Raw genomic sequence first — 26,428 nt, forward strand, 5'->3', positions numbered from 1 at the left:
CGACGCAGGACGTGGCTGCGCTGACCTTTCGCCCCAGTGATGAGAGTGCCCGGATGCGGAGCTGCTCTGTGGCTGCTGAGAGTTGCTGAATGAGGGAGAAGATGCCACTTCCCGTTCAAGTATTAAATTTTCAGGTAAAAAGTGCCGCTGGCGTCCGATCGAAGAGTAGGGTGTAGTGTGATGGGGATTGGAAAGGAGAATGTCCATGTGGAGTAATGAGAAGAGATTGACCGTGGCGAATGGAGCTGAACTGAGGAGAACATGACAGTTGGTTGCTGGCTGATAGAGCCAGAATGAACCTGTTACTAAGGCACCTTTTGCAGTTTCTGCGCTCTGGATGCTCCTAGGTTTGCTCCGAGCCCCGAGCTTCAGGGTTTCAGATCCCAAAATTCAGCTTTAGTTTCTCTTCACCAGATAGAGCCTGGGGAAACTGATACCTGAGAATGGGCCTAAAAGTACAGGCTTCCTGGCTGGGCTCCTGCCTTCTGGAATAGTATTTTTAAGCTGCAGGATTTCTTGTCCACTGCTTTATATGACTAATGTTCAATTTAATTCAAGGAATAATGGGAGGGATAATGGTAATGACACTCCATTAGGAAACCAGAAGCTCAGGTTAATGCTCTGAGAGTAAGATTCAAATCCCACCAGTAAATTTGGTTAATAATGATTTAGGTTGAATAATAATTTTACAAATACGGAATAGAATAAACAGTCTTTTAGGGAGACCATGAAACTATCACTGATTGGTGTTAAAATCTACCTGGTGCACGAAGCTCCAATAAGGAAGGTAATTTGCCATCTTACCTGGTCTGGCCTATGTATTTGACTCTTAACTTCTCCGGCAGGCCACTCAGTTCAAGACTGTTAAGGATGGTATGCTGGTTTTGTCAATGACACCCACATCACAAGAATGAATTTATTAAAAAAAATCTATTCCTATTACTTTCCTTATTTTCTCTGTTTAACTATCACTAACTGTGGTGACTCATTTTATGGTATCACTTGGCCTTCTGCCCTTATGAAAGCATGTCTATGCTGAAAATTTCAAGTAATTTCAAAGCCTCCTTTCTTTTATAATGTGAATCATGTAGATGGTGGTCAATGTGGAATGCAAAAATTATTTTAGTTATGTATTTAAAATTTGAACTGAATATTTTTATATTTAATGATACTGTCATATTTTTACCTAATTTTGGCTAAGTTAATAATCTAGTTACCAAATTTGGTTTGTTTAAAGAAGGATAATCGCTTGCTTTGGTGTTGTATTTATAAAAGAGCAAGTGGATAGTTGACAAAGGGATCTTGCTAGTCAAAATGAAGCAATCTGCAACCTATTCAAAGTTTGAAAATAAATTTTCAGTCAAGCTTCATGCTAACGATTTATTGCGAATATCCTGTCATTCTGCTGAGGAGAAAACAATGTTTATTTGTCCAGGTTTTGTTGGATAAATGGTTATTTCTGCTGATTAATCAGTTGCGCAGGTTGGACAGTGCTGGAAGGAATTGATTTTTAAAATACGTTCTCTCTTGTCATATATGTAGAAATAAAATCAGCATTAAAGTATTTTGTAGGGATTGATAGGTGTTTTACATCTCATTATTTCTAATCGATTTCTGCTGCTTCAATATGTCATTGTCTCTCAACACCATGTCCATTTCTGCCAAACTCCCCACTCAAATGCTTCCTTGCCAAAGTCACCAATGATATCCTCAATGACTGAGATACCTCTTCTTCAGGGTTAAAAATGCCAGCTTTAACATGTCTCAGATCTAGCTCCATAGAATTATCATGGTTCAGTTCATATAAATCGAACTACTAGTCAGTATATTTCAAGCAAGCACTTTTCCTTCCACTTCTCTTTTTTTATGTCTGAGGGGCCCAAGGATCCATTTTTGCTTCTGTCTTCCTTATTTAAATTTCAGGCCTTGGAAATATCATCCATAGGCACGGTATCAGCTCTTACATAGAAATTGATAATCGCAAGCTCTGTCTGTAGCTCACAACTTCTAGGCTGTCTGACATCCTGGATGAATCGTTACTTCCTTTAGCTCAATGTCCAGAAGACTGAAGCTATATCTTTTGGCCTCCAATTCTACTTGTTTGCCATTGATTCTATCCCTGTCATGGTCACCCTCTCAGGCTATATTATCTGAAAAAGATGTGGGATTTTTTTTCACATTAACGTGCTACTGTAGTTATTCAGATGCAAATTAAGTTAAAATTACAAAAGAAAAGCAAGGTATAAGGAAGGTATTCCAAAGCTTGGGACACAGATAACTGAAGGCATTGTCATCAATGGTAGATTATAACTGGGAATGTTCAAGAAGCCAGAACTAGAGCAGTGCAGATATCTTAGAGGGTTATGAGACCAGAGGAAGTTACAGAGGTAAAAAGGGTGTGGTCTTGAAAGATTTGGAAATAAGCGCAAGAATTTTAAAATCATGACACTGATTGACTGGAAGCCAGTGTGAGTCAGAAAGCACAAGGATGATTGGAGAACAGGGTTTGAGTTAAGACATGGGAAAGGGTTTTAGATGACCACTGTTTATGTGAAGGACGAATCGGAGAAACTTGTAAGGAGTACATTAGAAAAGTAAAGTTTGGAAGTCATGAAATTTTGGAAGACTTTCAGTAGGAGATGAATTAAGACACGAGCGAAGTTTAATGATTTACGCAAATGGAAGTGATGGCACAATTACGATGTTGGAAGCTCATCTTGAGATCAAGACAGTGAACAAACTGGTTTAATCTTGGATTGTTGTCAGGGAATCAGTGGAATGGTGTTTGGAGAGGGAACTGAGAACAATGGCTTCAATAATTCCAATATTTAATTGGAGGAAATTTCTACCTATGGAGCATTGTTTGATGATTTAACAATGGTGGAGAAAGCCAGTGAATATTTAAGGTTGAGCTTGTTGTGGTCATTGTGCATTTGAAAACTAATTCTGTCTTCAAATGATGCTTCATGGGACAGAATGTAAAGTAGAGATTATATTTGGTATTAAGGAAGATTTAATTCACTTCTAATTTAATTATGGAGCATTTTTGTTTCCCTGGTTGTTTGCTAGTTGATGTCTTGATTAAATATTTCCTCCTTATCTCTGTGTTGTGATTATTTTCATAACTGTTAAATATTCAAATCAAGGGCTACGCTGACAGTTAACAGTCGAATGAGTCTGGTTGTTTGGTGACCCCATCTTTATAAGTTGTTCACGCGATTTGTTGGACTTGTGTTGAAAATGCAGCAACAGCCAACAACTCTGGCGAATGTTCAGAGTTTAGTAAACATTCAGGGTTTGAAAATAGTACTAGTCAATGAGACCAAGATCAAAATTTATTTAACATCAGACTAATGATTTTTTATTCTCGCTGAAAGTTTATTGTTTGCCAATGAATGGCTTGTTTAAGAGGTACAATAAATACTTTTTAGCATTTTATTTCATTAGTAGAGCAAAATTGTAGAGATTTTTCACAACCTTTCTGCGTTTCGTTTTGAAGCTCAAGGTTAGCCCATGTTGAATGGAATAGTGGAACAGGATTGGAGTGTAGTAAAAAATTTACTCTTGCTCTTACTTTGTGTTCTTTTTCTAGTGGTTCCCTGGGCTTTAAATTCCTACCCATTTACAGAGCTTGACGTTGAGAAGTTGAGGTTTCGTGCATTGGTGTACATTATTATGTAGCAGCAAACAATAGTGCAAGCTATGTTGAAATAGCAAGAGTTTAGATTTTAAATCATTTTAATATGCAGTATAAGCGAAGGACAAAGGTCCCTGAATTTTTTTCAATCAAGGTGCGTAAGCTAATAAATTAAATATTAATTAAATAGTGTTATTACAAACATTGTGATAAAATTGACACACTAATTTCTGAGTGACATTTAGCTAATGAATATTAGGTGCATTTTTGTCTATTTAAAGCATTATTGTTTAATAGTTTTGCAAAACAATTTTTCAAATGTTACATAGAATCAAATGACTCACTTATTTCTGCTATCAAATAATTCACAAGTTGGTAGCAGAATGCATCCTTTCAGTTTTCATATTCATGCTGCTGACTTCTGTTTTTCCTCCTGAATTTTTTTACAATATGATTGACAATTGCTTGAATATGTTCAATAAAAGTTAGTTATCTGCATACACCACTCACACCTTTTTGATCATTTTTTAAAAATAGATTTCATACTGTTTGGAGGCTATACTGTTTTGTAGCAATAAAAATGTGATGGCGATAGTTACTTTGGGCAAGGATGACATTTGCACAAAGTGCTTTCTGTATGCAAATTCTTAATACATTAATAAATGATGGATTTTATATGTAGTGAAAACAATAATTGCAATTGTATACATTGTAGCTTTAAATTGCTGGATAACTTGAATTTTGAATAATTATAGTTGGATTATATCTTAACTCTAAGCACCAGCTTAGAAATGTAGTAACTGCTAATTTCATTCCTCTTTCCCAGGCAAGCACTGTTGCAGGGGCAGGGAATGCAGATAGTCAGGAAGGGTGTCGAGATAGCTCCACTCCCAGCTCAGCCACCTCTTCGCTCTCAGACCTTTACCTGACACCTCACAGCAGTAGATCAGACTTGTTTCTACATAGCACGGCAGGAGATTTCAGCCTTAGCGCCAGCTTGTCAGCCTGCACTCTGCTCTATGAGGTACCTCGATCACCAGGAAAGTTGATAAAGGAAGCACACAGCTCATGCGTGATTTCATTTTAGTTTGCTATAGGAGAGCATACTGTCTAAATGAAAATGTTTGAGTGTCAATGTTGTTTATATTATTCATCTGTTAATGCCAGAGAAGCAATTTATATGCTATTCTAATCTTTGGTGATTGCTAAAGCTTTGAGTCCCTTCTAAGATATAAGATGGCAGCAGTTCCTGATTATTACCATCAGTTCGCCTCTCAGCATGCCGGAGGGTAGTGAGACAAGGTCCTAGAAGAAGCTGAACATTTGAATGATGAAGATGAACAGAAATCCAGCTTGAACCTAAAATCCAGCTGTAAACCTTGGGACTCAAAGTTCAAATAACTCTGACAAAATGATTAAATATTAATTTTAAAAATAGCAATGATATGATCTGTACTCAATGTAGCATGAGTGTTATGAAAGGTGGAAGATCCTTGAAGCAGAATGTCCCAATGCTGTTAAAATTTTACCCAAGTTAAAATATCATTATCCGATTAATTCTCCTGTACGCTGCCACTTATTTGTAATGTATTAACAATGTGCTTATTTATTTGCAGTGATACTGTTAGACTTTGTTAGTAGTTGAATTGGAATAGAGTTGAGAATAACCAAGTGAAGGGCTGTTTAGGTCTAGGAAGAAACTTGGTCTAATAGATGAAGCACAACTATTCATCCATTTTTCATTGGATACCAGTTTGAAATTATTGAAGTGTTGAAAATAGCCGTCTAGAATTTATATGAGCATTTTGCTAGCTCAAGGAAGCAATGCTTAAAATTCAGGAAAAATCCCTGAACGTCGCAAAAATAAAAAACCCTTTCAAAGCAAAGCTGATAAATTTGAATCCTGGAGAAAATTTTGTAATAGTAAACTTACTGATTTTGTTTTTGATCACTTTACAATGTGGGCTATATGAAGGAGACTTGAAGTGATCATTTATGAAAGTGCAATGAAAGTAAAATGCTGTGAATGCTGAAACTCAAATAAAAACAGCTAATGCTGTAAAAACTGAATGGGTTTGATGGCGTCTCTGGAGAAGTATATTTTGGGTTTAAGGTGATTCCAGATAAAGTGCCATATTGAGATCAATGTTAGCTCTTCTTCACTCGCTGTAGATGCTGCTGGACCTGCTGAGTTTTTCAAAGCTTCCTAATTTTATTTGGCAGATTAACAAGAACTTAATGATACATCTCTTGTAATTCTGTTCTGTAAAATTTTTAATGAAATTTCATTGATGACTTTGACTAATATAGTTGAGCTAGTTACCTCATCTTTCTCTTTTTTTTTTCTGGAATGATTAATGAACTGTTTATAACGTGTCTATCCAGTTGGTAAACCTTATTTGTGTCTTTAGCTGATGACACAGAGTTAGTTTTGTTTTTCCTCAGTACTCTTGAATTATGATCCTAGTCCTAATATAATTCTAAAAGTTGAAGACTGTTGAGCTACTAGAATATTTAAAGCAACATCGTTCTGTGACGTGAATTTACAGGATTTGGTTTGTTCCCCAAAATGAATCGCTTTTGTTGATGCCAAAATTACAGGAGTCAAATGGAAGCAAAGATGTATAGCTTTCAAAACTTTCTGATCACACTATTACCTCTTTTGTTTACAACGATGTAATGAAACAATCCAGGCCAATAAAAATTTCAGGACATTTTTCTTTATAGACAGCTTTTTGATAGAACAGATAATTTTGATCTAAGAGCATTAGTTTTCTCATGTAAATTTAACCAATTTTTCTACTTTGCAAACCAGCCAAAACAGTGAATGTGACTGTAGAGCTCTAACTGTTGTTTATTAATTGTACCAGCATTCTTTCATTAGGGGCTTCATATCAAAATCAAGTAGACAATTGTTTGCTGACACCAAAAGGAACAGGGTGTTGTCTGCAAAATTGTGTGGGAAATATATTTTCCTTTTTAGTTGTAAGGCTTGCATCCAAGAGTGGAATAAAACAAATACTTTACATGTATTGAGCATGTAGGTAGACCGTTTGTACTTAAATTCTAGAATGGCTGTAATGCACTGTGAGTTTTTAATCCTCCAATGGACCTGTAAATAATTGTAATTTTGTTAATGATTTATTACCCTTGCTTTATGGAGCACAATTCTTGGAAACTTTTCAACAGCATATATAAAAACAATGCAGATTCGTTAAAATCATGCCTGTTAGCATGATGGTGATAGGATGCTGAACTATAATATATTTTTAATTGTAGTACCATTTTACTCAACTGCTCTAAAATTTCACTGTTGACAGTCTGTACGCACAATTAATCAACTTATTTCGTTCATGTTTTCAAAGCCTTAGCCAGGCTTCACTGAAACAGTGAATCCAGCAATAGGTGGCATAGAATAAACCAATTGTATAGGCAATGCTGTTTTTTTTTGGTGGTAAATTGAATAAGTGACCATGAGTGCCTATTTGCATTCACTGAAATGGCAGCATGTGAGTTTTCTTCCCCGTCAAATGTTGCTATCCATTCAACTTTTGATATCTGTCTTGGGGTGCCCAGCATACATTTCACTTCAGTACCAAACAGCTTTGTCAGCTACACCGATTTGTGCATGACCAATGTGTCATCCTCCAAGTCAATAGGAAGTTGACCGTGTTTTAAAAAAATTTATGCCGGGGTACCTTGTTAAGTTCATTACCTTTACTATGATTAATGTTTTATAAAAGTGTGATAGTTGACATGCCTATTTTCTACAACCGTGACAACCAGTTGAACTATTAAAATGTAACTTTGTGTTATTTTTATTTCCTGTATTCTGACATTTTGTTTTATTTTGTAAGTTAAACACAACGACTTAAAAATTGATCAGCAAGTTTTCTAGGACTAAAGTTGCTTTTCTGTCTTTTTGCCCAAGGGAGCGGTAGAACCAATGCAAATAGATGCTGACCCTCAGGATGATCAGCAGAATGCACCTGACACAAACTACGTAGTGGAGAATCCTACACTGGTATGTCAATACTTAAGATAATTGGCAAAAGAAGCAGAGAAAAGAAGAGGGGAATGTCATTTATCCAAGAAGTGTTATGATAGGGGAGGCAATGGCCTAGTGGTAGTATGCTGGACTATTAATCCAGAGAGACCCAGATAACATTCTGGGGACCTGAGTTCAAATCCCGCTACGGCTTCAGTGGAATTTGAATTCAATAAAAAAAAAGTCTGGAATTAAGAATCTCATGATGACCATGAACCCCTTGTCGATTATCGGAAAACCCACCTGATTCACTAATGTCCTTTAGGGAAGGAAACTGCCATCCTTACCTGGTCTGGCCTACATGTGACTCCAGACCCACAGCAATGTGGTTGACTCTGAAATGAATGCTGCCTAGCCAACGATGACCTCATCCTGTGAATGGATTAAGAAGAAAATCTGGAACTTAAGGATTGTGAAAGCAAATATAATAGCTTTCAAAAGAGAATTGAATGTATACTTAAAAAAATGTGGAGCTGCGAAATCAGATCAGTAGAGTGTAACTAATTGAATAGTTGACACAGGCAAAGTTTACTGAACAGCTTTCTTCTGTTGCAGTGTGATGTTATAATATGACCTATAGCACTTCATTGTAGTAGTCTTCGATTTAGACCATGTAACCCAAGAGTCAAAAAATTATAAAAGCCAAAATCTCTTCTCCATTCTTGTTGTCACAGATAGTGTACTTCGCAAAGATGATTGTTATTCTCTTTAAAACTCTTTTTGCTTCCACCCTGCACAACCACCCACTATTATCAACGTTTTAGCTACCCCATACATAAACCCACCCCTTCTCCTTCGCCGACAGCCTCTCTCAGGCCACTGCCTGTTGTGTTTACTCTTTCTGTTTCTGTTGGAAGCATAGAATGATTTGAGTTAGACTATTTCCATGACACTTCCTATTGTTGCAATGTGTAACTTCTTCATGAGTTGTATTTCTGCAAGGTGGATGTGGTCGAGTTAATTCATCCTCTGAGTAAAACACTCTCTTCTCTCAAATTGCTTTCCATAATGTTCAACACTAGTATAATTTTCTTTTTAATTCCTATGGGATTCATATGAATGGTAGACCAGTAATTGTATGCCACTAATTTTGAAGTGTTCAAAAATTTTCAATTTATTCAGAAATATAGGCTGGCCATCATAACTTTAAATCAGTTTTGCTTAGTTGCCATGGTCTATTCTGAATCATCATTCTGGTTTCAAAGCCATAGCATGTCTAGAGTGCCACAAATTGCTGGAGAAACTTAGCAGGTCTGGTAGCATTTGTGGAAAGAAAGCAGAGACAAAGTGTCAGGTCCATTGCCCCTTCTTCAGAAGAGTGTCTCAGAAATCTCTGGTTTTGTTTCAGATTTCCAGCATCCACCATTCTTTGTTTTGTTAAAGTCTAGAGTGCCTTTCCATTGTAATATATAAGAGGTAAAGTCACCATAGTCTTACCAGGCCATAAGGCTGCTCTCTCATGAGAGAGATGACTGCTGATGATTTAACCTGAGGGTCACTAAGCCTTAGGCAAGGGGAAGAGGTTGAGAAGGAGAATCCTTTATGGTAATCTCAGCCAGCCCAGGAATTGAATTCACACTTTTGGCATCACTGCATCACAGAACAGCCAGCTGAGCCAACTGACCCCCTGCAGTACATAGTAATTGTGTCACTCTTTTGAATGAGATATTAAATCAATTATTTTTTGCTTGTTTTGGGATTCCTATGAATGGCAGACTCCCATGGCATTATTCAGAAAAGATCAGTGATTTTTTTGCATTGTATCTGTGCTAAAATGTCTTGGTCAATGTCACCTTAAAAACTAATATTGACCAGTGATTCCATATCAGGAATGGTGCTGAAGCAGAATAGTTGGCTTGTTTCTGTAAAAATAGTATGTCTTTCAAAAATTAATTCATTATGTATGTGTTTTGACGCTCTTTTAGGCCATAAAAGAGGCTGCATAAATACAATTACCTACTTATGACTGAGCTAGTGAGAGTCACAAATAACTTTGCACTTCTGTGCACTAAAGCTTTTGAGTAAGAGAATCTCTTATCTGATTTTTCCTCCTCTTTTTGCATAATTATGGTAATGAACCCAAGTTTGCAGGTTAGCCATCTTCCTGTTTGTCATTTACAAGCTTGATTTCAGCACCTTGCTTGTCCAACCCAAGCTTGGTGATTCTCTTTTTATCTTCCGCCCCATCTGCAGGGATGTTTTTGGGTGTTTTGCTATGCTAAAGAGTAAACTCTGAGATCTGCACTTCTGTGTGAGCATCTTGGATACAGGTGTGATTAATTTTTCTGATACATGCTCTCATTTTGTTGGTCATGCAATTCTTAATTCAATTTTTAATTTGGTATTCATAATATAAAGTATAAAAATGGTGTTGCTGACTCTGTATGAGAGTGTTTTTGGCTAAGTTTCATTATGTCCCTTGTGTTTTCATTAAATATGAAAACAGCAGGAATAATATTATTTCAGTAACATTTTAAATTTGGATTTAGGATTCTTGATGTGGTTTATATTAAGGAATCTATTGTGATGCTGTTAGATTTCCCATTAGGTGCAAGTTAAATGGGAAATTAAACATTTAAAGTTTTTTAAAAGCAGATGAGACTATGATGTCTGAAACTATTCCACTTAAGTTCAAATTTGCCTTTCATGTAAATGCATTAACCCTGTGTTTATTGCATACCTTTTACAGGATCTGGAGCAATATGCAGCCAGTTACAGTGGTTTAATGAGAATTGAGAGGCTCCTGTTTATTGCAGAACACTGTCCACAACTACGCATTGAAGCCCTGAAGATGGCACTGTCCTTCGTTCAGAGAACATTTAATGTAGATATGTATGAGGAAATTCATCGCAAACTGACAGAGGCCACAAGGTAGAAATTTTCTCATCAAGCTGTTCAGAGATGTCATTATGCACCTCTGGAGCAGATGGGACTTGAACCAGGTCCTTCTGTCTCCGAGGTAGGGACATTACCACTGTACCAGAAGAATCCAGGTCACCTGAATGAAACATGCTCTATAGTAGTCTAGGCTTATTGAGAGCATTTGAAGATTTATGTTTCTGACTATCTATTGATCTGGTGTGCTAGCATTGCTTATGATTTGTGCATTCTCAGGCAGGTTCTTGAATGGGATATCAGTGATACAGAAGTTTAAATCAATAAGTGATGTAATTTTTTACAAGAATCTACGTTGATCAAGTTTTGCAGTCCCATGCATCCTATAATCTTTTGTCCAATCTGCTACTGTATGTGCTTCTTCTATGTTCATCAAAACACACTGGCCACTCTCTGAAATTCAAGGCTTCTCCTTTTGCAGAGGGAAATACTGTTGTTAACTGCAATTAACTGTGAAATTTAGTAGAGGCTTTTCAGTCAAGCTGAGAGGTTATGTGATACTGGAGGCTGTTGATTGTGGACCCTAGATATGCGAAGTTACCTGTCATTTCTTGCTGAAATCAACGCACGCATCACAAAAGCTGTAGTTACATTGTACAGCTGAGTACAAACTATGAAACAAAAGCAATGTAACTGAGGATACTAAATTATGAATCTACCAAGCCTGTGTTCTCGATGCATTCTACGGTGGTGAAGCATAGATAACATGTACTAAGCAGGAGAAAGGGCTGAATAGTCTCATTCTTTTAGGCATAGACAAGATAAAGTCACCAACTCTTGGAACTCGGGGAGCTTGCTGATTCTGTCAGCACGTGCTTATTCTGTTACCTATGCACTAGTTACTAAGCCAATGCTGTCCACACTGGCTTGGTCATATTTATCAAAGACCTTACATATGGCAAATTAACAATTGAGTCACAATCTCTTGGGTGTCCGTACCTCCGCTGCAAGCAAGGTATAAAGGTGGAGGGTACTGCTACTGGGAATCAGTCATTGATGGCCTTAACCTCTGGAGGTTGACTGTTGGGAAGATATTAAAGCAGTGAGCAGAAACCAATACACAGCGGCTTGAGAGTGCTTGCAAATAAGAGCCTATCAAATCATGTATCTTCTCAGTCCCCAATTCCCTCTATGGAAAATACAGCAGAAACTACCATGCTATAGTAGAGTACTTGAGCTACACCAGACTATGTTTTACCACCATGGTGCTAGCCATCAACCCTGAAGTTCCATTCAGGGTCAGAAACATTAGCTTGCTCTCTCTCCATTGATGCTGCCTGACCCGCTGTAATCTCCAGCATTTGTTGTTTTCAGTAAGATTCCAGCATCTGCAGTAATTTGCTCCTACATTGTGTTAATCAACTTCCACATCTCTTCGAGGAATGCCTACCCTGAAGAAGATTTGCTCTTCCCGCTCTGAAGAGTCATCTAGACTCTTTGCTGGCTTGCTGTCTCTCCGTGGATGCTGCCTGACCCGCTGTCATCTCTAGCATTTGTTGTTTTCAATTCTATTTCCAAACCCGATTGGATTAAAATATGCAGTCTTGTCTTTTACCTTCTGGCTATAGAGTCCCAAGAAAGTTTCAATTTCCTTGACAATTCACATGGAGCCAGCTGAGTTGGGATTTCCAGATGATTCCAGTGTGCAGCTCCAATCTATCCTGCAGAAATGACCATCTGGTTAGAATTTCTGGGCCATTACCTCTTGAGACAGAAAGCTACCAGAGAATGACAGGGCCATATCCACCCAGAAATAAGTCAGTTTTCTGATCTTGTACTCTTGATTGAGAGGCTTATCTGTCAGAGGCGAAAAAGTAGAAATTCAGAAGTACATTGTGCCTGCCTTTCCAACTGTTAATCTAAATAGTTTAAAAATCATGAAGTAACAGACTTCCCTACCAGACATGTAAAGTGTTATGAACAGTGCCCAGGTAACATTCTCCAATTTGTTATGGTTACAGGTGGGATATCCCAAATTTTTAAGCTCCTGGTTGATGAGGAATTTACTGGCTCCTCTCTTTTATTTACCCACTTCCTTTATTGGTCACAACAGTATTAATTTAGAAAGAGTTCCTTCCCTTGTGAATACCTTTCCCCTGGTACTTTTTTTGTAAAAAGAGCCAATTTAAGTAGGTTTCTTACATTTAAAAAATAGTGTATTTATTAGATACTAAAGACAAGAAATAATAACACAATACATTGTAAGCAAATTAGGAATAAGAAGTGAGCCAAACGAAAAGTAAATGTTAAAAATAGAGACATAACAGATATTAGAACGTTGTGGCTGGTACATTGGATGGTATTGGTAATTGAGTAGTTGATTTTGAGATTCTCAGCTTTGCAGGTTGATAGAAATTATTTTGTCCTGGTCCCTTTCAACAGTGGATGGCTGGTAGCACTAAGAGTGAGAGTGTATCTTTTCCCTTTATTTGTTACCTACAATGCAAGGCGTTTAATAGCTGTTCAAAACCACTGGACTTTGACAACACACAAGCGCACACACTAGTACATCAGACCACTAAAACATACAGATGAATGATGCAGTTGGTTTTTAGCCCCTTCTTTTGTGTAGCTCAGAAAAGTTAAAATACAAACGTATCTGCAGGAGATAGCTGCCTGGTAATCAGTTTCTTATCTCTTTTCTTTCCTTTTTGAAGTTTCCCTGACTCTGTAGAGGTGTGACTTTCCATGGGTCCACGCAAAACTCTGCCATGCTCTCATTAAATTTGCATCTGCTATCATCCTTTGACCATTACAGTCCTTGTTTTTTTTAAAAAAAATCTCATGTTGGAACTAGAAGCTCAATATGTCCAAAAGTACTTTGGCACTCTGATCCATTGTCATGACCAATGCTAAGAAATTGTTTTACTTTTAATTTTGATCTTTTTCTTTTCACTGGAGAATTTAAGACTGCCTTGTATACTTTATGTAATTATGGCCAGTTGTGTTGGGTAGTACAAGATAGAAATTGACCACAAGTTAAGAAGATTGGACACGGGTGGCCGATGTACGCATTGATTAAGGTGAGAGAGAATGGAGACATTTTCATTAACTGCTCCAGAAAGCTGACACATAAATAGAAGTGCATTGCGAACAATATTACAACTCTGTCTTAACAGCTTTCTAATTCCTACTTTTTTTTTTTGACTGCATATTCTGATGCTATTGATGGCTGATACTCAAAAGTAGTTGTTGCTGGTCATATAAAACTTAGTTCAAGTCCTGCAACTCTGAATTCATTCATAAGTATCTAAAAATGTCTTCCTGTAGGGAATCTCAGGGTGTGCCAGATGCAGTGCCAGAGGCAGGTCTGGAGCCCCCAACACTGGACACTGCTTGGGCAGAGTCTACACGGAAGAAAGCTTTGCTGAAACTGGAGAAATTAGATACAGATCTAAAGAACTACAAGGGCAATTCTATAAAAGAGAGCATCAGGTAACAAACCTCAAAATGTACAGATTTTGTCTTGCCTGCTTAATTTGAAAATCGATTTAATTTCAGATCAGCAATGCCTGAACCAGGCCAGGTTGCTAACCAAGAAGCTTGTTTCTTCTGTGTTCTATGCAATCAACCCAAATTGGTTGAGGTTTCCCTGAGTGTTGATTTCATACAATGTTGTTTTTGCCAAAAGTTTGAAACCAGTAGGATACGAGCGTGTTGTCAAACTAGGTTTCTAGAGTTTTATCCTAATTAAAAGGACCAGCACACTCATACAGTGATTAACGTGAATCACTGTTTACTAGTTAGCATTTAAATCCATTTATCATTACTAATTTATGTGCTCATATCAGAGTCTGACTTGTAATTGGTTGCTCCACTTTATTGCCCAGAGCGGCAGTTTAGCAGTAACTGTTGCCTAGAGGTAATGGTGGCTGTGAACTGAGAATTGCTGGTGTGGTTCAGTCATTACACTATTTTTCATTTAGATAGTCATGAGTTCAAGCTCGAATTCAGGACTTAAGCAAAAGCCTACAGTGCAATACATTGCCAGAACTACTGTTTTTTTGAGAGTGAGATATTTAAACAGGGAAGTAATGCCCTGATCACTTGTTCTGTGCAACTGTTCCAAAAGAAGCTGTGTCCTAACCAAAATAGTTTAACTGGTTACTTAATTGATTGCTGTGCACCATTGAGGTCATTGACAATTAAATTCAAAGAGTTTGGAAAACAAGCTGATGATTTGTTGCCTGTCCTGTCATAACAACATAGGCTAATTTTATCATGAAGCTGCTGATTTGTGACAAAAATCTGGCCATGGAAATTACAATCAATGCCCTTAAATAAGCAGGAGCACACTGACAGAAGTAAAGTGCAGCCAAGGTGTGCTGCCTGGGTTCTCCACTGCGTAATTATTAGGTCTGTTGTCCCAAGGACACCTCATGAGATTTACGGAAGAGTGTATTTTAAGAACCCCACAGTAGTCCCTAAATAGTCCACTAAGAACACTTCTTCAGATTTCTTTAGCTGAAATTAAGCTTTGCTATGATGTTCTGCAAAGAATAGAATATTTGTGTTGCATTGCGTACTACGTGAAATGATAGAGTTGGATTTACGAATTCTGAATTTTAGAAGATTGAAATTGGAATGTTATGTAAAGGACAAAATATTAGTCCTTGTCACATAAAAGTAAATGGTTTATATGTTGTTCTTCACTCCGTTTATTTCTGATTTTCATCTTTTTGAGTTAAATATACTGATGTGGTTGGTAATTGGTCAGTGGCAAACAGATGGTCTCTTTGGTACAAGTAATATTGTCATTTTATTTGGCAAAGAGTGAATAATTTTGAAATGATTGCATCATTTGACATTTTACTTAAAACTTTATCCTTAGGAGAGGGCACGATGACCTTGGTGATCACTACCTAGATTGTGGAGATCTTAGTAATGCACTGAAATGTTACTCACGAGCCAGGGACTATTGCACAAGTGCAAAGCACGTCATCAACATGTGTCTAAATGTCATCAAGGTATGTGAACACAGGCCAATTAAATGGTAGCTGTATTATACGACTGTAATTGACATTACATGGTAAATATAACTGAAAATATCAAAACTATGTTGCCAACTTTGACTGTTAATCATTTATCAACTGCATCAAAGTAAAAAAATGTCATGTTTTATGATCAATGATCATGTTGAATTTCAGCCAAAGTTTCCAAATAGCATTAAGAATGATTTGTTTTGAGCTGAGAATAATTGTAGTAAACTTAGCATAACACCTTCCTGTAAAAAATTTTCTGTTAATTATAGTAGTTAACAAAGCAATTTTTGCTCAGATTGTTTCCCTAGCCCCTTCCCTCTATTGCTGCAATACCCTCCATCTAATAGGCAAAGTAAGAACTGAAAATCCTCTTTCAGTATTACTGATGGCAGTTTCAGATATTTTCTAATCTCCTGTTCAGAGATGCAATTGCATATCTCTCGAGCAAATGTGACTTTAACATGGGTCTCTTGGTCCAGAGATAGGGACCAGTACTACTATGCCTAGCCCCTAGGACAGCAGTTTCAAGTATCAGGTGATTATGCAATTAAAGGTAGAATTTTGTTGGGAGACCATTATTTAACTCTAGACTGTATGCCCCAAGATGGCTAAAATGGAACACTTTGCTATTTGGTAGATTGCAGTTTGTTTACTGCTTTTGTATTGATTACCTCACCTTGGTCTTAAGTGCTTTCAATGCTATCAGTTTTGTTTACTAAACTTGCTGATCACATTTTCAACAAAGAAAGAAGCTCATGTTACAGCAGTCTGCAATGAAACTATAGACCTTTCAATTCTGACCTTGATGGACTACTAAGCCTCTACAGTAGTAATAAATTATTTGGAAGATAATTGAATGTAACTGATGTAGCATGTTTGCGGGTACAGTTAGCAAACTAAACTGTGGTTAAAACAGATGAGTTACAGGACTACTTCCTGACATTAACTCCAATGGTTTTGATTTGACACTTTACCCTAAATTCAGCTAGCCTGCTTCGTGAGTGTCCATTTCCAGAAACTACGCTCGTTTCATATCCCTGTTCTATCAGCCTAATTTTTCTGTAAGCCATGTGATCAGTCTAATACAGGCTTTTCATTTTTACCATAATATAGTGCTTACATATGCTTGTCTTTCAGTCCGGTTGCAAAATGAAGATCTTAGCAAAAATAATTTTTAATGGTTTTAGTATTATTTTCGTCTCAAAAGTTCTCCCGCTTTCTCACCTTCCTGAGAATATCTTCCTCTCCAAGAGCTTTTTGAAACAGAAAAGTGGTTGAACTAACTGAAATATGCTGTTGGAAAAGAAAAATATTCCGTAAAGAATTGTAATCCACGTCTCCAAAATTCCAATTCCAATTATTCCCTATCCACATTTTTTGTAATGCTGTTAGTTACAGTGTGAAGTCTGTTAAGTATTTTAAATTGCATATAATTCTGTGTTAGGTCAGTATCTACCTCCAAAACTGGTCCCACGTTCTCAGTTATGTAAGCAAAGCGGAGTCTACACCAGAGATTGCAGAGGTCAGTAAATTTCTAAACCAATGTTCACAATTGCTTTATTTAATGTGCAATGACTGATCTAGTAGCAAACAGCATGCAGCTTTATGAGTTCCCTCTTGTTTTTGACTCTGTGTGATATTTGTTGGACTCATGATAAATAGAAGTTTTTAAACTGTTCTGGAATTCATTGCTGTATTAAATATGATAAAGAATGAACCAAAGTGGGTAAAATTTGTACTTTGCAATATGTAGTGTATTAACTTTCCAATCTGCAGCTCTGTTTGATTAGAAGATAGGACTTAATAAGATTGCACTTTATTCCTATATTCCTGGGTTCGAATCCTGCCATGGCAGCTGGTGGAATTTGAATTCAATAAATATCTGGAATTAAGAGTTTAATGATGACCGTGAATCCATTATCGGTTGTCGGAAAAACCCATCTGGTTCATTAATGTCCTTTAGGGAAGGAAACTGCCATCCTTACCCAGTCTGGCCTATATGTGACTCCAGATCCACAGCAATGTGGCTGACTCATAACTGCCCTCTGGGCAATAAATGCTGGCCTAGCTAACGATGCCCTCATCCAGTGAATGAATAAAAAAAATGTTGTAACATTTGTTGCATGTTGGATAATCAGTGTCATTATTAGTATTCTTTTTATAAACCATCAAACAAATTACAACATATTGGCAAAATAGTCTGGTTTGTAAATTATAAAGTGCAGGTAAAATTCAACTTGCCTTAATTTTTTTTTCGTCTGTGGCCTTCTAGCATATTGAACACTTCATTGTATAATTTCTTAGTACCCTCTTCAATTCTGTTCACCCACCTTTGTGGTTTTCAACTTTCCATTGGGTCTTAGAGTGGTGTAGACTAAAAGTCAGCAATAGAATTGAGGAACAATGGCAATCATAAAACAGATCTGTGTGGGCATTCTTGTTAGTATTCTTTTCCCCTACTTAACAACTCTTCCGGGACTATGGCTTTCTACCTTTCAGCCAAGTTCTTATCCATATCTAACTTTGTTTTCTGAATTACCACAGATTTCAACTAGGTTTTTGCGTAGAACACTCCAAAAAATAAAGGTGCAATGCTTTTTGAGGATTACCACAGTTCTCTTGGATGTCAACTCATCAAAGAAGCCAGAAAGCATTCATGCTACCTCATGCTTTCTACAAAGCAATTGAGAGACTTGGGATCCAAACTCACTTTCCTTTCAGTTTATTGCTTTCACATTTAGGTTTGCTATGAACCTTAAGTAGAAGATGGGAGGAAAACAGGCAGTTTTATCTCCTGAGTTGCAGTAGTTGGAACAGCAGTTGTGGGATGTGCAATTATTTTAGTGCAGGATAAAAGATAGAATTAGCTTTGGATGGAACAGTACAATTGTATGTGATGTGATTGTGACTTCAGTGCATAGGTCATTAAGTGACTGCGATAAACTTTGATTTCTAGACTAGCAAATGTAACAAAGAAGATTTTTACTCCTGGGATGATTTTAAGTGTACTGGAGATCAGATGGCTTGGTATTTTAACTTGCGTTGGGTTATAAATGTTGCTTATTTTACGAATAGGCTGAGAAGGGACTTTCAGATGCACTCCATTTTCTGGCGATGAGGAGTGCTTCACTAAGCATCTTTGTTCATTTTTGGAGTTTTTCTGTAATGGTTAGAGACAGAATTAACATTTGGAAGCTGGCATCTTCTATGTGGGATGTCACACTGTACTTGAATATTCCAGAAAAGATGCAGCATTCTTGACATTATAAGTGCCAGTCACTTCCACAGTAATAATTGACACTATAAGCAGTGTATTTGGTTTGCCTTTATATAAAAAAAAAGTAGCTACATGAGTATTTGGTGAAACATATATGTCCCATGTGCTGAACTTAAGGTTGAATAGATATATACTAATTAATTACCTGTGCCATTGATGACAATAGGTTGTTGAATACAAGCATTTTTTTATATTTAAGAAATTAATAGTGTTGCAGGGAAAAAAGGTGTTTAAAAACTTGCACTTCAAAGCCATCTAGCTTTTAGCACCTTCATCTTTGTCATCTCTCGGATCCTGGCAAAATTGAAAAGAGAAATATTGATGTAGCAATTTGCAAGATATTGGAACTTATATTGGTAAATGTTGACCAAAATATGGAACAACTAGAACTTAGATTTTTAAGCAGAAGCGTGTATGTTATGCAAAATCTTTATATTATTTTGTGTTTATATCAATATGAAATCATAAAAATTGCAGTTCAATCACCATTCCTTCATTGTTGCCTGTCAAACTCCTGGAATTCTCTTCCTTACAGCACTGAGAGAGTGTATATTTTACAACGTTGACTGCAGCACTTCAAGAAAGTGGCTCACCACCGCTTTCTCAGATGCACCTAGGTATAGGGAATAAACGCTGGCCCTATAGTGATGACTACATCCCATGAATGAATAAAAAATATAAGGCTATGATGTTTCTATAGCACGATGCTTTTATTTACCTCTTATTTGTTGGGTACAGATGAAGTAGCCATTTGATCCATCCAAGCTCATTTGTCCAACAAGTCACCTCGGTTACTTTCGCATCAAGGCATCTAACTACTTTTAAAAATTATTTCAGGGATTTGTCTACACTTCTGTACCCAGATTACCATTTGTAAAGAAGAACTTTATGCCATCAGTTCTAAATTTGCCTTTTCCTGGTTTTAGTCTTTGCTTTTGCTTCCTTGGTCTATCCTCATTGTTTAGTTTGATGTTCTGGATCTACATTTTCTAGACCTACTGCTATTTTGTGTATAAGATCAGTTGAAAGGAGCTCCCTTTCAAGGCTGATAAACCTGCCTAACCAAAGGGGTCAGCCTTCTAGCTCTTTAAACAAACCTCAAGACTTCAGTGTGCTGTTTGTGATCACAGTGATAGTGGCTGGGCTGCTATAATTTGAGCACATTATACTCTTGTATAAGCTCAACAATGTAGTCTAGGCACATTTTGTCTTTTGATGTAAAAGATGAAACATTTTTAACAACTGTGTGACAAAATAGTGCGTATTTCCTTTCCTGTTTGCTCAGGCAGTATATTCTTTCTTTTACAGCAAAGAGGTGAGAGGGACAGTCAGAACCAGGCCGTGCTGACCAAGCTGAAATGTGCAGCAGGTTGGTAAAAATGCTGTCATTTTCCAACTACTTATCCCATGAAGAAGAAGGCAAGGGTTCTAGTTAGATAAGTGTTAGTCCTGATCAATATCTGAACTTCAAAATAGGTGTTTCCATCAAAAAATTATATTTCATATGCCCAAAACTGCTCTGAACATTGTAATTGGAGTAACCATTGTTGTTTCAGAAGTGAACATCTTGGAAAACTATCTTTTTCAGTTGTGAGAAAATCTCTTGCGTAAATTGGAGTATTGGTGTCACTCTACTGGGACTTGATAATTTTGAAGGCTTTTAACTATATCGCTACTAATTTGCAAACAAATCTTTGTCAGGTTGTCTATATTTTTCATAAAACAAAACTAAATTCCATAATATTTCTTCAGTGCACTTATAACACAGCAGAGTTCAACTGAATTGTTGTAAATGAAATGTATTTCACCATAAGTTATTATTTGACATGAAATAAAATATGGTCAAAGCAGGATAATTAAGTATGGGGTTATGGATCAATTCAATAATTCCACACAATTGTCTATATGAAAATATTCAAAGATCATGTCCAAATGTTTGTAACATAAGTAGAATTTTACCAGTTGACCACCTGTGCCTTTGCACATGGAAAGTCCAGCTCAAGTGCCATTTTCAGGTGAAGCTTGATGTTAATCAAAGGTGTGAAGATGTAATTCAGCCTGTGTTTTAAAGCCATACATTCTGTGACGATATAATAGCTTTAAGAGGTGTACTTTGGTCCTGGTTTTTTTTTTTAAATGAAGAAAGGTTGAGACAGAGGTGATGAGTGGTCTAATCAAAGCCAATAAAGTAAACAGCTTGTGAGGCCTCGGGCATTTTTTTAAAAGTTGAAACATTAGCAGCAGTATGAATGGGTGGTGTCAAGCTCCCATAGAGCTAGTTTTAGCTTTCAGGGTTTGTTGAGGTCTTGAAGCTGGATGTGGAAGCTCTTATTCCTCTCCCTGGGGTTCTCTTCCTGCTGCTAGAATTCCATCTCAGAGAATCTATTTTACTGAATTTGCATTTGCCAAGGGTGTGTTTATGGCTGTTGCTATACTAAAATAGTTCATTAGTAGCAGTTAATATATATATTAGTTTGTTAAGCATTTCAATAAGTTACAGTTAAGCCGATTCTTTTTTTTTTTGTTTTGTCTGTATTTTAGCTGTAGTATAAAAAATGTGACTTAAAATAGAGTAGTTTGACCAATCAAATTGCATCTGGAATGCAATACCTTACACTTAGCATAGGCCCTAACTTTCTGTTATTTTAAAGGTACCTTCTTAATATATTTTGAGGAGGTTTGGTCTGGTCCATAACATTTCTGTCCTAATTTGTAATTGATTATTATTTAAAGTTAAGTCGTAAAACATGGACACGTTTGGGGATCAACAAATATAGTATAGTTGTTTAAACATAGCAGTTTCTCTGAAGTTGAGACTGAGGAGAGGGAAGATACAGAGATTGAGTTGCCTAGGATGTGGCCACAGATGTTCCCTTAATACTAAATGGAATTACTATTAACAGGATTAACATCTGGAAGACAATCACTGGACTAATCATATAAATAGGTAATAAAAGCATAATACTATGAATGCTGAAGACTGAAATAAAGGCAGAATGTACTGGTGCAGTTCAGCAGGTCTAGCAGAATCTGTGGAGAGAGAAATTTTTAGCATTTCCAGTCCAATATGGCTCTTCTTTAGAAGGGTAATTAGTTCCAAAAGCCACTCCTATTACATATGAAGCATTAGCACATAAATATCATGTTTATTGGAGCAGCTGAGAGGCTAGGTATTCCACAGTGAATGGCTAATGTCCTAAGTTCCCAAAGAAGGTCTACAACTTGATAGGCATTTTAGTAGTATGCTGTAATATACATTAGTGTGCTGGATCGGTCCAACTTCATGAGCTCCCAAGAAGCTGAGCATTATCCAGGACAAGGCAGACTGTTTTTGTCTTTGTCCTCCTCATTTTCTTCAAATTTTATACATTTATTTCCTGTTAGTGTTCATGACACGTCTTTATCTGATGCATTCTTGATTAGCTGCTTCCGATTTCTCCCTCATTCTACCTATTTTCTTTACCAGTTTTCTACCTTTTTTATATATATATTGATTCACTGACTCCGTATTGAGGTATAGTTTTGTCAATTTCAGTTATTGTCCAGTGCCTCACTGAAATGAGCATTCATAATATGTGCAGTTCCAGAAATGAGCTAGGTGATAGAAACAGAAAGAAGAACACCTTTTTTAACCCAACCTCAATGCATGCACAAATCCAGAAGGGGTGCTTTGTAACAATACTGGTCAATTTAACCATCCTTAAGTTAGGCTGCTGAGGTCAGTTTGGTTTAAACCAACTGACTCAGCAGAGACTCAGAATCAAACAAAGGAGTTTTCTTTAATTTGTGTGGCTGAGCTATTCATTAGACCTTTTTCTCCAGGTAGCATCCTCAATTATTTGAAAGTCGTCAAATCATGGTTTATGCCATGATTTTTACCATGAGGCATGGCACGAGGCTCCATGAACAGAATGGGAATTCAACAGTATGTCATTAGTGTTTTTCTGAACCAAACACTAACTGAGCTAACCCCTACTCATTTGTTAAATTAAAAAATTTTAGTCTTGGTGTTCTCTCCTTGACGTATCCATTGGCTTTGCTGTTTTTTACAATTACCGTGTTATCGGTTGTTGCTGGAGTTGTGAAAGATGCCATATAAATAGATGTTTATTTCTATATATCCTCATTCTTCTATGGTAGGCATCCATCTTGAAAAGATAGTGGTTTGCGCTATGTTAGTCAACACTGTGTTAAAGGTTACTTGTTGTGACTGCAGAGCATCACACTGGTGTGGCAGTCTACTTCATTTGCTGCAGAGGAAGGGAATACAGTGAGCTAAGATGATGACCTCTGTTTTCTCCTGGGCCCTCTTCCTTGACCAGCTGAGCTTTTCACTTTTGTTTGCCTCTTCTAATACTATTATTCAAATGGTCAGCTTCTAGAGGTCAAAGCCATCAACAACCATCTCCTCCCAGTTTTCAGTGTCAGTGTGCACTTTTTTCTTGCTTGCAGGTGTTCTTGTAGTGTAGATAAGGAGACCTAGAAAGTTGTGAACCCAGGCCAGTTTTATGTACAGAGGATCTTTGGATATATGACTGTGAATGAACAAATGCAGATGTTGTGGGCTTAGCAATGAGTGTATGCTGATGGAAATGTGCATTCTGCAGGATCTCTGAATAGGTGACCTTGTCCTGCCCAAACAATCCATCAGAATATATATAATTTATGACAACGAGGTGCAGGGCTGGATGAACACAGCAGGCCAAGCAGCATCATAGGAGCAGAGAGGCTGACGTTTCGGGCCTAGACCCTTCATCAGAAAAGGGGGAGGGGGAGGGGAAGGGGGTTAGGGTTAGGGTTAGCCGACGCCGACACAGCTCCGCCCACAGCCGACGCCGACACAGCTCCGCCCACAGCCTCCACAGCCAGCAGCTCCGGAGGAGACAGCAGCACCCAGCCCTGCCGAGTCTTCACCATCCCCCCCAGACCTACCCCTTACTGAGGACGAACGGTCAGTCCTCAGTAAAGGGCTCACTTTTGTCCCCCTCCACCCACAGATCAACGAATACCGCTCACGCTTGGACATAGAGCAGTTTTTCCGCCGCCTCCGCCTCCACGCTTACTTCTTCAACTGTGAACCTAACCCTCCCTCTACTGACCCCTTCTCCCGCTTCCAACACACCCCCTCCTCCTGGACACCACCCCAAGGCCTCCTACCCTCCCTCGACCTCTTCATCTCCAACTGCCGTCGAGACATCAATCGCCTCAACCTCTCCACCCCTCTCACCCACTCCAACCTCTCCCCCGCAGAACGTGCAGCCCTCCGCTCCCTCCGCTCCAATCCCAACTTCACCATAAAACCCGCGGACAAGGGAGGTGCAGTTGTAGTATGGCGCACTGACCTCTACATCGCCGAGGCCGGACGCCAACTCTCCGACACCACCTCCTACCGCCCCCTTGATCATGACCCCACCCCTGAGCACCAAACCATCATCTCGCAAACCATCCACAACCTCATCACCTCAGGTGACCTCCCACCCACGGCCTCCAACCTCATCGTTCCCCAACCTCGCACTGCCCGCTTCTATCTCCTTCCCAAAATCCACACACCTGAATGCCCTGGTCGACCCATTGTCTCCGCCTGCTCCTGCCCCACCGAACTGATCTCCAACTATCTAGACTCCATTTTCTCCCCCTTGGTCCAGGAACTCCCTACCTATGTCCGTGACACCACCCACGCCCTCCACCTCCTCCAGAACTTCCAATTCCCCGGTCCCCAACACCTCATCTTTACCATGGACGTCCAGTCCCTCTACACCTGCATTCCCCATGCAGATGGCCTTAAGGCCCTCCGCTTCTTCCTGTCCCGCAGGCCCGACCAGTCCCCCTCCACTGATACCCTCATCCGCTTAGCCGAACTCGTCCTCACACTCAACAACTTCTCTTTCAATTCCTCCCACTTCCTACAGACAAAGGGGGTAGCCATGGGTACCCGCATGGGCCCAAGCTACGCCTGCCTCTTTGTAGGTTACGTGGAACAATCCCTCTTCCGTACCTACACCGGCCCTAAACCCCACCTCTTCCTCCGTTACATTGATGACTGTATCGGTGCCGCCTCGTGCTCCCACGAGGAGCTCGAACAGTTCATACACTTCACTAACACCTTCCACCCCAACCTTAAGTTTACCTGGACCATCTCTAACACCTCTCTCCCCTTCCTGGACCTCTCTGTCTCCATATCGGGCAACCACCTAGAAACCGATATTCATTTCAAGCCCACCGACTCCCACAGCTACCTAGAATACTCCTCCTCCCACCCACCTTCCTGCAAAAATGCTATCCCCTATTCCCAATTCCTTCGCCTCCGCCGCATCTGCTCCCAGGATGAGGCATTCCACTCCCGTACATCTCAGTTGTCCTCGTTTTTCAAGGACCGTAACTTCCCCTCCTCGGTGGTCGAGAACGCCCTCAACCGTGTCTCCCACATCTCCCGCACCTCATCCCTCACACCCCGTCCACGCAATAAAAACCAAAAAAGAATCCCCCTCGTCCTCACGTACCACCCCACCAACCTCCGGATCCAACGCATCATCCTCCGACACTTCCGCCATCTGCAATCCGACCCCACCACCAAAGACATCTTTCCCTCCCCACCCTTATCTGCTTTCCGGAGGGACAACTCTCTCCGTGACTCCCTTGTCCGCTCCACACTCCCCTCCAGCTCCACCACACCCGGCACTTTTCCCTGCAACCGCAGGAAGTGCTACACCTGCCCCCATACCTCCTCCCTCACTCCCATCCCAGGCCCCAAGAAGACTTTCCACATCAAGCAGATGTTCACCTGCACATCTGCCAATGTGGTATACTGCATCCGCTGTACCCGGTGTGGCTTCCTCTACATCGGGGAAACCAAGCGGAGACTCGGGGACCGCTTTGCAGAACACTTACGCTCGGTTCGCAACAAACAACTGCACCTCCCGGTCGCGAACCATTTCAACTCCCCCTCCCATTCCTCAGACGACATGTCCATCCTGGGCCTCCTGCAGTGCCACAACGATGCCACCCGAAGGTTGCAGGAACAGCAACTCATATTCCGCTTGGGAACCCTGCAGCCCAATGGTATCAATGTGGATTTCACAAGTTTCAAAATCTCCCCTCCCCCCACCGCATCCCAAAACCAGTCCAACTCGTCCCTGCCTCCCTAACCTGTTCTTCCTCCCACCTATCCCCTCCTCCCACCTCAAGCCGCACCTCCATCTCCTACCGACCAACCTCATCCCGCCCCCTTGACCTGTCCGTCCTCCCTGGACTGACCTATCCCCTTCCTAACTCCCTACCTACACTCACCTTTCCTGGCCCCATCCCCGCCTCTTCGACCTGTTTGTTTCCTCTCCACCTATCCTCTCCTCTATCCCTCTTCTATCCGCCTCCCACTCTCTCCCTATTTATTTCAAAACCCCCTTCCCCTCCCCCTTTTCTGATGAAGGGTCTAGGCCCGAAACGTCAGCCTCTCTGCTCCTATGATGCTGCTTGGCCTGCTGTGTTCATCCAGCCCTGCACCTTGTTGTCTCGGATTCTCCAGCATCTGCAGTTCCTACTATCTCTGTTTTAAAAGAGTTGAGGGTTTCTGCTTTAATTACCAAAGTGGG

General features: G+C 39.2%; 1 protein-coding gene across 1 annotated transcript in view; it reads left to right on the plus strand.

Annotated features, from left to right (window-relative positions):
• gps1 (G protein pathway suppressor 1) overlaps positions 1-26,428 on the plus strand; it is a 53,069-nt gene continuing 26,641 nt past the window's right edge. Inside the window, exons 1-7 of the mRNA XM_048610833.1 lie at positions 1-134; positions 7,569-7,661; positions 10,375-10,556; positions 13,851-14,015; positions 15,412-15,547; positions 17,007-17,084; positions 20,148-20,208. Coding sequence (XP_048466790.1) covers positions 90-134; positions 7,569-7,661; positions 10,375-10,556; positions 13,851-14,015; positions 15,412-15,547; positions 17,007-17,084; positions 20,148-20,208 — 760 coding nt within the window. The 5' untranslated portion in view covers positions 1-89. The remainder of the gene's footprint in view (positions 135-7,568; positions 7,662-10,374; positions 10,557-13,850; positions 14,016-15,411; positions 15,548-17,006; positions 17,085-20,147; positions 20,209-26,428) is intronic.

Source organism: Rhincodon typus, chromosome 23 (genome assembly GCF_021869965.1).
Source record: "Rhincodon typus isolate 14 chromosome 23, sRhiTyp1.1, whole genome shotgun sequence".
Classification (NCBI taxonomy): domain Eukaryota; kingdom Metazoa; phylum Chordata; class Chondrichthyes; order Orectolobiformes; family Rhincodontidae; genus Rhincodon; species Rhincodon typus.